Raw genomic sequence first — 12,062 nt, forward strand, 5'->3', positions numbered from 1 at the left:
ATGGGCCAGACACACCCTGGAGCCCTCCCATGGTCCCTCCCCGGTCCCAATGGGGTCCCTTGGCCTGGCCTATACCCTCTCGCAATCCAGGACCCCTCAGGGGATGTCGGAGAGCCAGTTTCGGCCCAATCCCCACAGGCCAGGCCGAAGGACCCCACCAGTGCACAAATCCATGCACCAGGCCTCTAGTTGAATAATAAAATGAAGAGTTACTATCAGCCTGGCATCATGGTTACTGCACAAAGATAGTCATGATATGGTTGTTACTTTGAGGACCTCACATTTTGAGAATTCAATAGTAAAACAAAATTCCTGAAGCAATTAGAGAACCAAATAAAAACACATATAATTAAATACGTGGTTAAAAAGCTATGAGAGGTGCAAGTGTAAAATTGGTTTTCTTTAATAGCACAAAAAAGTAATTTACATTAGCAAGGGATAGCCTTCATGACTGTGGAGCAAAATAAAGTAGGAATTCTTTCTCTAAGGAAACACCTTGCTACCAGGTAAATTTTTCAAAGATTTAATCATTTTAAATCCACTAAAAACAAAACCAAAAAACTCCAGTCACTTGGCCTCAGTGTATGTAGGAAGACATTAAGTTCGATGTTATGAAACCAGAATGTGTGAGTTCCTCCCCAAGGGAACCCTCGCACAAAATGGAAGCATCACATGAAACCATGAGTTCGCAGCTCCTACCCCAAAAGGCAAGAGGTTGGTGGCTTCCAGACCGGCCTCTCTCCACCTGGCCTGTCCTCCAGGTTACTGAGAAGACAGAGACAGACTCACACTAGCCATCATCTCTGTGAGGGATGATCAAAGGAAGTACAGATGGGTTTCGTAGCAAAAGGGAAAATTTTCTGTTTGGAGATTTTAAGTGAGTGGTCTTAGGCAAAAATGTCATCATGCAGGATGGAAAGGGGCTGTCCTCTTATAAGAAATGCTCACATGGTCCATCTTCAGTACTTTTCCAACTTATCCCAGACCTTCACCATCTAAAGAGCTAGACAATTTTCCCAAATTAGATCTACATACATCAGCAATATATTTCATAAATAGTAGTATCAATCTTGATTACATTATGAAGTCATTTAAATTTTCAACAGCTACCAAAATCCTAATAGCCTCTTTTAATCTTATGTTCTATATTCAGATCTTTTGAATATTGAAAACAAAGTATAATATAGGTCTCAACCTGTTTCATGAAAAAATTTAGATACAAAATTGAGACCAGCCCTAACCGGTTTGGCTCAGTGGATAGAGCATTGGCCTGCAGACTGAAAGGTCCCAGGTTCAATTCCGGTCAAGGGCATGTACCTTGGTTGCGGGCACATCCCCAGTAGGAGGTGTGCAAGAGGCATCTAATCGATGTTTCTATCTCTCTATCTCTCTCCCTTCCTCTCTGTAAAAAATCAATAAAATATATGTAAAAAAAAAATTGAGACCTAATGTTTCTTTTACGTTCTGGTCATTTGAAGACATTAAAATATATTGCTCTTAAGAAGATACTCACCATCAGTATTAGGCAAAAAAGATAAGCAGAGAGCCAGAGTGAATCCATTTCCAAAGCTCAAGGTCTGAAGGCAGGTTACTAAAAATTAATGAAAAACACCATGAACGACTGACTCTGAGCTTATCTACCTAGAGATTCAGCATCATCATCACACTAGCAGGGGTTGAGAGAAGCCAATCCTGAGCCCCACACACCATGTGAATTGAAATGGTCAATGTTTAACAAGGTTACAGAAAAAAAATTACTTATATGAAAAGGCTGGGAGAAAATTTACATCTATCTACCTTTTATATATATAAAACCCTAATATGCAAATAGACCGAATGGTGGAACAACCAAACAGTTGCTATGATGTGCGCTGACCACCAGGGGGCATGCATGGAACATGGTGGGCGTCGGCTGCGGTGGGATGGTGGAGCAGGTGAGCAGGGGCACCAGACCAAGGAGGGGCGCTGGTCACTGTCATCAGGGTGAGCCTCTGGTGGTTACTGAAAATTCTTTGCTCCCAAGCGCTGCTATCCCACCGGGCACTCGCACCTGCTGCCAGCACCGGCCCTGCTTGCACCCACTGCTGGCGCAGGAGCCACCATTAGCACCCGCTGCTGGCCTCGATCGCCCCTCAGGGCTTCTCCACCTTCCCCTGCTCCTGAGGGGCAATCGGGGCTGGAAGCTGCCTCTTACACCCGCTGCTGGAGACAGCCCCGCTCACACCCACAGCCAGTGCCAGAGCCGCCGCTTGCACCCGCTGCCAGCACCCAGCGCCGGTCCTGATCGCTAGGCACTGTCAGTGGGTGCAAGCAGCAGCTGCCGGCCCTGATCGCCCAAGGGCTTCTCCACCTCCCCCTGCTCCTGAGGGGTGATCGGGGCAGCAGCTGCTGCTCGCACCCACTGACAGCACTGGCCCCAATAGCTCTGCTCCATCAGTAGGTGTGAACAGGGCCGGTGCCGTCAGTGTGTGGGAGCGGTAGCGGTGGAAGCGGGGCTGCCGGCAGACAGGGGGCCGGGGCCATGGCAGGAGGGGCCAGCGGGGGCATGAAGGATGGGCTGAGACCCACCCCTGTGCCCACCATAGCCTCGCGGCCCACAGTTCCTTTCAAGGTGCACGAATTCGTGCACTGGGCCCCTAGTCCTATATAATAAAAGGCTAATATGCAAATCGACCAAACGGCAGAATGACGGGACTCTATGATGCACATTGACCTCCAGGGGGCAGACACTCAATGCAGGAGCTGCCCCCTGATGGTGAGTGTGTACCCACAGGGGGAGTGCCGCTCAGCCAGAAGCCAGGCTCACGGCTGGCCAGCACAGCGGCAGTGGCGGAAGCCTCTCCTGCCTCCATGGCAGCACTAAGGATGTCCAACTAACGGCTTAGGCCCACTCCCCCAAGGGCGCCTGGATTGCAAGAGGGCGCAGGCCGGGCTGAGGGACCCCCCCTTCCTGAGTGCACGAATTTCGTGCACCGGGCCTCTAGTTAGATTATAAAGTCTTTAAACATACCTGCTGAACCCTCTTTAGACCAGACTCGAACAGTGGAATCCGAAGCTGCAGAAACCATCAGCGTACGCAATGTAGCATCCGATACCCTTCTCTGGTAGACAGCATGCACTGCATAAACAGGTCCTTCATGGCCATAGAGAGGAACCGCTTTTAAAAGCTGAGTCAGAAAAAATGGCAAAAACATTGTGATAAAAAGGAATTACCAGTTTAATCTTTAACTGGAATCACAGGATTAATGAATGGTACTGATAAAATGTTAGACCTAGAAATAGGTCCTTTCAGTTGAAGAGAATGTTAACTTTCAAGAAATCTATCTGACCATATTAATGATACATAAAATGTGTATAACCTTGACACAGCAATCTCACATCTAAGAATCTATCTGAGGTGCTAACAGCAATAGTTTAACAAGTAATAAAAGATAAATTCATCACACTCACTTTTTGTTTTGTGTGTGTGTGTTTTGGTAGAGGATGTGGGCATCGATCACACACTTTATAATAGTAAAAAATAAACCAAAAATTATTTATAGGGAACTAATTAATTATTCCACACATACACTGTAGCCAATAAAAAGGATAATGTAGATAAATATATGCTTATTACTATGGAAAGATGTCCATGACATTGAGAAATTAAAGAACATAGGCCAGCTTTGTGGAATGGTCCTTTCTGAATTAAGTATGATGTTTTGTCATCAGTACTAAGTGCATCACATCCATGATGTCAATCTGTCCCAATTTTAGTGAAGTTAACCTTGATATCTTAGTAAAGGTAGTGTCTGCCAGATGTTTTCACTGTGAATTTAAAATGTGGGGGGTTGATATGAGATTATACTTTGGGAGTAAGTATTCTATTCTCCATCAAACTACTACCTAGTGATTTTAGCATCCCCACAAGACACTTGCCTAAATCAAGCATAGCTGCAAAATGGAAACATGGCAAACAGAACTGGGACCCCACTTGTTTATCAAGTCCACCTGCTTGCCATGCAAGATTCTTCACTGTGGCATCATTTCTGTTGTTTTAGGTATATTTCTTAGATTTCCAAATGTGTGAGACTCCACCATTTCCTTTGAGAGGTATCTTCCATAAATTATCTTCTCAAATAGCAATGTCCTTAAGTGTCTCCTCAGCTATTTCCCAATTACTTAGGCAAAACTCTGCTACTCCAGAGATAATTGTTATGTACAAGGGTCTGTACGCTAACTTCCTTTCATCATTAACCTTTGGCTTCCTTGAAAAACATTTAAAATAACTCAGATACAGTATGTATAATTGTATATACATACTAGCTATCTGAGACAATGTTCATCAGATATCTCAAAGCAAAAGAAATCTCTCAAGTTCACCAGCTTTTTAAAAAACTATGCTCACTGTTCAAAGACTGGAACTTCTCATTATACCAGCTTAGAATTACTTCCTGTTATCAGAAGTCAAAGTGTGTTGAGCACTTGTGTGCATGGAAATGCATACGGAAAAGAACATTTAAGCCCCTCAGGTTACAATGTGTGGCCCCTTCCCCTAAAGCCTCTTACTCCTTCTCCCCTCTTTACACAATTGATCCTCCCCTCCTCCCCATTCGGCTTCACATTCGCCCCTCTGGCCCCTCCCAAGCTAAGTTTGCTGTCTGCCATCAGATACTTGCTGAGCCTGCAGTGCTTTCTGTTGACAGAAGTTTGGGGCAGCACTGAGGAAGAGTCTTGCCAAGTCTTATTTCAAATCTCAAAAATGAGTGCTAAAATCCTCTCTCTCTGGATTCCTCTGCCAAAATCATTCCAAACAGGAGTGAAGTTTGCTACACATCCCTTTGCATTCATTCAAGTCCAGGTGGCTCCAAAATCCCTACCTCCAGACCTGGGAAGGACAAGTCTGTGTGCAAATAACATGTCTACAAATGAAATCCACATCTTCCCTCCTACTTGCCTATTTTCCTTTGTAGAAGCATCTTTCTCCAGGGCCCCTAAGATACAATCCCATGGTTTTTGACTACTCACTCCCCTAACCACCAGCTCCCCACTCCTTTGATAACTATGTACTCAATACCAAAATCATTTTCCTTCAAAAATACATCCCATATCCCTCCTTCACATTTTTCCTACTTTAATTTGTCAGGTGGATGTCAGATTAATCTTTTGATATTCATACTCCTCTTCTTAGAAATTATCAATGACTTCCAAATGCCTGCTAATAAAAAACAAACTTTTAAAGCAAGTGTTCAAATTCTAATAGGATCGTCTCCTATTCTGCTTCTCTAGTATTACTGCCCACAATGTATTATCTAGAAACATTCCTAAAACTGTATTCCTTAAAGTTACAAGGACTACTAAGAGATTTGAAAGGGGAAAAAAGAAAGTTCAGACTTGAAACAAGTTTGGGAAATGCAAGGCAAACAAAGGTAAGCAGGTTCATCCATGTCAGAACCTTTCAGAGCCCTCACTACCCTCATGCATTGGGATTCTCTAAGAGGTAAATGCAGTGTTTCCCAAACTGGATTGGCTAGATTCCTTTTTTCATGGAACATCTTAAGAAATGAATAATTCTCTGAACACACTTTAGAAAAAGCACTGCCCTAGCCCTAGCCAGTTTGGCTCAGTGGATAGAGCTTCAGCCCATGGACTGAAGGGTCCTGGTTTTGATCCTGGTCAAGGGCACATACCTTTGTTGCAGGCTCGACCCTGTTTGAGGAGTGCATGCAGAGGCAACCAATCAATGTGTCTCTCTCACATTGATGTTTCTCTCTGCGTCTCTCCCTCTCCCTTCCACTCTTTCTAAAAATCAATGGAAAAATATCCTTGGGTGAGGATTAACAAAAAATAAAATAAAATAAGGAAGACCTGCCCCTAAAGACATCTTAGGCTTTGATTAAAACTGGACATTCCTGCCCTAGCTGGTTTGGCTCAGTGGATAAAGCGTCAACCTGGGGACTGAAGGGTCCCGGGTTTGATTCTGGTCAAGGGCACATGCCCAGGTTGTAGGTTCCATCCCCAATAGGGGGCATGCAGGAGGCAACCAATCAATGATTCTCTCTCATCATTGATGTCTCTCTCTCTCTCTCTCTCTCTCTCCTTTTCCCTTCTTCTCTGAAGTCAATAAAAGTATATTAAAAACCAAAAACAAAAACAAAACAACTGGACACTCCTGAGCAGAGGGTTCTCCTTTCTCACCTGAGCTTTTACTCATGCTAGTTTTCCTACCAAGAATTCCCACTCTTTCAACTCCTCCCAAGGAAATCACCTCATACTTTTAAGAACCAACTCAAAAGCCACCTCTTAAATCTTTTCTGAACTCACTCCACCATGGTTATGGGGCAGCAAGTTAGAGCATCTACACTGGAGCCACCCTTGTACTTTATTCAAGTACATTTTGCCTTCAAACTATGTACATGATTCATGAATAGGCTTTTGCCTCATCTACATCTTCTGTATGGCAGATATTCAAATACCTACCACACTAATTTTTCACTTTTAATCTTTTCTTACAATTAGAAACAACCTAAATGTCCATCAATAAGGGTCTATCCATACCGAGCATAGTGTATTATATCACAGAGAATTACGGTATATACATATATATCTATAGGACACCAGCTACTCTATGAACACAGCAGTATTAATTTTTTATATCACTGAAAACAGATGAAACAGCCCATGTAAAAGCCGCTTAAAAATTATTCCAAAATAGCCCTAGCCGGTTTGGCTCGGTGGATAGAGCATCAGCCTGCGGACTGAAGGGTCCCAGGTTCGATTCCAGTCAAGGGCATGTACCTTGGTTGCGGGCACATCCCCAGTAGGGGGTATGCAGGAGGCAGCTGATCGATGTTTCTAACTCTCTCTCTCTCTCCCTTCCTCTCTGTAAAAAAATCAATATATTTTTTAAAAAATTTATTCCAAAATAAATAGGAAATTCACAGAAATGACTGACAGCATATGAATATGGGAGCAAATATTAGAGGGAAGGGTATAGGGCCTGTGAAGTACAGAAAATACAGGACCTGGATTACTGATAAGCAAGAATGAGGCAATTTCATAAAGAAAGAACATAACAGAATGAGGAAAAAAATTGAAAATAAAAGAAGATATAACAGTCATTTCTTATAACTATAAACATGCCTACCCACCTGATTATTCTCTATTTCCCAGTGAATCACTTGATTATCTGATCCTCCAGAAACTAATTCAGTAGAAGGAGCTGAAAAAAGATATCTCAGTAAATATTTTTGTTCATTTTTTAACATCTACTTAGAAAAATTTCAAAGCTATAGAAAAGTTATAAGAAAACTCATATGCCCTTTACGTAGATTCACCAACTGTTAACATTTTGCCATAGTTAATAGCTTGTTCTCTCTATATGTACAGGGTGGGGTAAAAGTAGATTTACAGTTGTGAGTATTCGAAAGTTTATTTATTCTTGTATATTTATTATTTACTAATTACTGTATTATTTTCCATACAAACTATAAACCTACTTTTGCCCAACCCTGTGTATAAACAGACTCCTTTTTGTTTTGACAAACTACTTAAAAATAAGTTGCAGCCCTAACTAGTTTGGCTCAGTGGATAGAACGTCGGCCTGTGGACTGAAAGGTCCCAGGTTCGATTCCAGTCAAGGGCATGTACCTTGGTTGCAGGCACATCCCCAGTAGGGAGTGTGCAGGAGGCAGCTGATCGATGTTTCTCTCTCATCAATGTTTCTAACTCTCTATCCCTCTCCCCTTCTCCCTTCCTCTCTATAAAAAATCAATAAAATATATTTTTAAAAAAGTAAGTTACAACCATCAGGACCTCTGATCCTCAAACACTTTACTATGGATCTCCTAAGAACTGGAACATTCTCCTACATGACCACAATACTATCACATTCAAGAATTTTAACACTGATACACTATCATTATGTACTATACAGCCCATATTAAAATTTTATAACTTTTTAAAAATTCAGAATCTAAGAACCATATATTGTGTATTTAGTTGTCATCCTTTTTCAGTCTCCTTTAAGATAGAACAGTTTCTCAGTCCTTTCTTTTTTTGTGATAATGAGCATCTCAGCCAGTAGTTTTGCAGAATGTCCCTCAATCTAGAGTTTTTTTAAAAGGGAGAAATAATATATAATTTTAGTTTAGATTTTCCATTTATTTGTTTCTTCTGGCCTATGTGATAGACATTTAGGAGAAGCAGCTGGGGGACTGTCTAAAGAACATTAGACAAGGACTCAGAAGTTCCAGCTTCCTATCCTAACCCTGCTGTCAGCCAGCTATGATCTTGGGATTTAATATCTTCAAGCATCACAGAAATTAACGCATTTAACTATGTGGTTTTGAGCATCACTATAAGATACCTGATCTGTGGGTTAGAAAGAATACGGCAGAACCCTATTCTCAGAGGAAATCAATCCTAATAGTTACAGATTAGTGATGCACAAGCAATTTATTTTATGTAACCTCATTTTTAAAGGGAAGATAAAATATACAAGCCCAAATTTTTTTTTAAAAAATCCCTATACTGAGATTCAAGTAGTCTTTGATGTCAGTTGGTGGCAATTAATAAAATTACAATTGTGTTTTAATATCTGCATTAACAGCCACTTTTTCTACTATTTAATAGTTTTTACTAACCTAATGTAACTAATCCTGCATTACCAACTGAAATAAGTATCTTATTCAACTTTTTTTTTTTTAATGTCACAGATAAAATCAAAGCAGGTCTCACTAATTCAGGAAATTCTGCATTGGTGCTTGGCTCAGAATGCTCTTAATATGTGTTTATGGAATAAAAATTAATTCAGAGTCCATAAGAAAACTCCAGTAGGCATATTTAAGACATTTGAGGAAATTGCATCATACTTTGGAAGCAACATCTAAAAGCAGTATGCTAATTAAACACTCTGCAGTCACAGAATCATATCTAATAAAGAGGGAATATGCTGATTGACCCTCACGTTGTCGCAAAGATGGTGGCGCCCACGGCCAATGAGGCAATATGCTAATTGACTGCCACACCCTCAAATATGGCGGCACCCACAGCCACAAAATGGCAGCGCCTATTCCCCTCAGTCCCACCAGGGTGGCAGGCACGCCCCCAGGCAAGCTCGGCCGCTCCGTGCACCTGCCTCCAGAGTCCCCCAGGCCTCTTAGCCCCTCAGTCGCCAGGGCCGGCCTGAGGTGCAGGCAAGCCTTGGATGGCAGCTGCCCAGCTGACGCCTGAGGCGCAGGCAAGCCTCAGATGTCGGCTGCCCAGCCGCCCAGGGCCAGCCCGAGGCACAGGCAAGCCTCGGATGGCAGCTGCCCAGCCATGCAGGGCCGGCCCGAGGCACAGGCAAGCCTCGGATGGCAGCTGCCCAGCCATGCAGGGCCGGCCCGAGGTGCAGGCAAGCCTCGGATGGCGGCTGCCCAGCCGCCCAGGGCCATCCAAGGCTCAGGTAGCCAGGGTTAGCCGAGGCTTGCGCTGTCAGCAGTGACAGCAACAGAGGTGTGATGGGGTGTCGCCTTCCCCTGATCACCAGGTCACCTCCCGCCCCTGAGGGATCCCAGACTGTGCGAGGGGGCAGGCTGGGCTGAGGGACCCCTCCTCCAGTGCATGAATTTTCATGCACCGGGCCTCTAGTGTTAGAGATAAAAGAGACCTGGAGATAATCTATTCCAGCAAATTTCTGTTTGGTGTCAGGACTCCTTTATGCTCTTAAAAATGTTTGGGGACCCCATAAAGCCTTTGCTTATATGGACTAACTCTATGTACCAATATTCAACACATTAGAAATATAAACTAAGAAATTTGAAAACTTCTTGCTTATCATTTTTCTTAAAAATAATAAACTCCAGCCCAGCTGGTGGGCTCAGTGGTTGAGCATCTATGAACCAGGAGGTCACAATCCGATTCCCGGTCAAGACACATGCAGGCTTGGTCCCCAGTGGGGGGCATGCAGGAGGCAGCTGATCAATGATTCTCTCTCATCATTGATGTTTCTCTCTTTCTCTCCCTCTCCCTTTCTCTCTGAAATCAATAAAAATATTTTTTAAAATAATAATAAACTCCATTGCATGTTAACAAAAACATTTTTATGGTGAGGAAAACCCCTACATTTTCTAAAACAATTAATAAGAGGCACTGTTTTACATTTCTGCAAATCTCTTTAACATCTAACTATTAGCATACAGCTGGATTTTCATATCTGTTTCTGTATTTAATCTGTTGTGGTATCACACACCACACAGCTGCTGAAAGGGCCACTGTATAACTGTTATAGAATGAGAATGAAAACTGTGAATAACCTCTTGGCATTATTCTGAAAATAATTTTCATCTCACAGGTGTCACGAACCTAAAAGCTCCCCTGATTCAGTCCGAGCCTTTACTTTTCAAGTGTTACTAAGGTACAAACTAGGGTCAAGAAAAAATGCAATGTCCTGCCTAAAAAAACAATAGCTTGTCTGTGGTGGAAACAAGCCAAATTCTTGGAATCCCAGCCTGGGGCCTGATATGGGCCCTGTTCAAGCAGAAGCTCTAGGCAATGCGGGAGGTCTTACCACAGTCAGGGGCTGCCTCTACCCTCATCCTAAGCACTGCTGTGTTATCCATGCTTCAACTGCTATAAAGTAAAAGCACAGGTCAGATATTTCATTGGGCATACCGTTTTTCTTCTATTTTCCAATCGCATAATATCAGATAAGCTGATGGTAAAATAAGAGAAGTGATGAAATAAAAATGACTAATCATACTTTATCAGAAAACAATTCAGATCAGCTTTAACAGTTAGATTAATACTTACAGCCATCCTGTTTACAAATCCACTGTACGCAATTGACTCGAGCAGTATGACCATTCAGGTTGGTAATGACAACCCTTTTCTTTAACAAAGGAAGCACCAGTTAGTAAATTACAATCTATCCTACAGAGGAATTATTAAATTAATAAAAATCAGGTTTCAGTATTTTGGATGGTAAGTTCAGAATTACTCCAGACAAAATCACCTTCCTTTAATTTGTAAACTTGTAATTGTGGCTTAAACCATCCAGTCACTCTTAATTCTTTTCACCACTCCACATTCCCAGTGTCCTGTGCTCTCATGATACTAAGCTCTCTGGTCTTCATCTGCCTTGATCCTGCGCACCACTCACGTCCCCTTCCCACTCCTGTCCTCATCTGGGGAGCCTGTCTTGACACCCCAGGCTGGATAAGAAACCTCTTCCTGGTGCTCACACAGGTCTCAGGGTCCTACTTCTATCATGCTTGCATCAATTTGAGGGTTTTGTTGAGGGGGAAAAAACCCTCAATAGAGGAATTTGTGATTAATGGATACAAATTCATAGCTCACTTTGCACGTCATGACTAATCAGGTATTGATCCTCACCTGGTAAGTGCTTAGGATACCCTTCCCCTATGACCTTTACCCCAATGGCACTTTCTTTCCAATGAATGCATAAATAAGTGGAACAATGAATCTCTCTCTCTCTCAAATCAATAAATGAAAGAATTGTTAAAATAAAATGTCCAATTCCAAAGCTAAAATACAAATGGCAAGTTTATAACTGCGGGAAATATAGAAATGAGATAGCATCTGTGATAATGAATTTAATCCATACCTAAATTGCAAATCTTTCAAAACCCAAACTAACTTTTTTTTAGCAGTACTACAGTTTCCACAGAAGGCTTCAGAAAAGGTCGTCATCATTCGGGTGTCTACGTGGGGCTAACAGGTCACTGGAGGGACATGGTGACCCTAGGCTGACGGCGGCGCGCCCAGACACCCTGCCCGAAGCTGACCAGACCGCACACCCCGCCCCCTTGCTCAGGCGCACGGTCTGCAGTCCGTTCGAGAGCACCCAGCAGAGTCAGCCACCGAAGCAGGTCCGGCCACCGCTCTTACCCGCGGGTCATAGAGCACCACGGAGCAGGACGTGCCGAAGGCCAGAAGTCCTCCGGGCCCAGAGTTCCAGCTCAGGGCTCCCCGCACCCGGTTGGGGCAGCAAAATACGTGAGACGCCTCCAGCACGGACGCCACCATGTTGCTGGCTGGTCCGAGGCCGAGTACTGGGGGCGCACTTCCGCCCTCTGAGC

General features: G+C 43.2%; 1 protein-coding gene across 2 annotated transcripts in view; it reads right to left on the minus strand.

The window, feature by feature from the left end:
* Positions 1-12,028, minus strand: part of ELP2 (elongator acetyltransferase complex subunit 2) — a 39,176-nt gene extending 27,148 nt beyond the window's left edge. Inside the window, exons 1-5 of one of the 2 annotated variants that reach the window (XM_080686601.1) lie at positions 11,872-12,028; positions 10,774-10,852; positions 7,131-7,201; positions 3,011-3,167; positions 1,514-1,591 (exon numbers count right to left, since the gene is read on the minus strand). In XM_080686601.1, the coding sequence (XP_080542727.1) occupies positions 1,514-1,591; positions 3,011-3,167; positions 7,131-7,201; positions 10,774-10,852; positions 11,872-12,009 (523 nt within the window). In that variant the 5' untranslated portion in view covers positions 12,010-12,028. The remainder of the gene's footprint in view (positions 1-1,513; positions 1,592-3,010; positions 3,168-7,130; positions 7,202-10,773; positions 10,853-11,871) is intronic. The other variant, XM_080686602.1, reaches the window with a different exon arrangement.
* Between the last annotated feature and the right edge of the window lie 34 nt (positions 12,029-12,062).

The sequence above is a fragment of the Plecotus auritus genome, assembly GCF_963455305.1.
Source record: "Plecotus auritus genome assembly, chromosome: 8".
NCBI lineage: Eukaryota > Metazoa > Chordata > Mammalia > Chiroptera > Vespertilionidae > Plecotus > Plecotus auritus.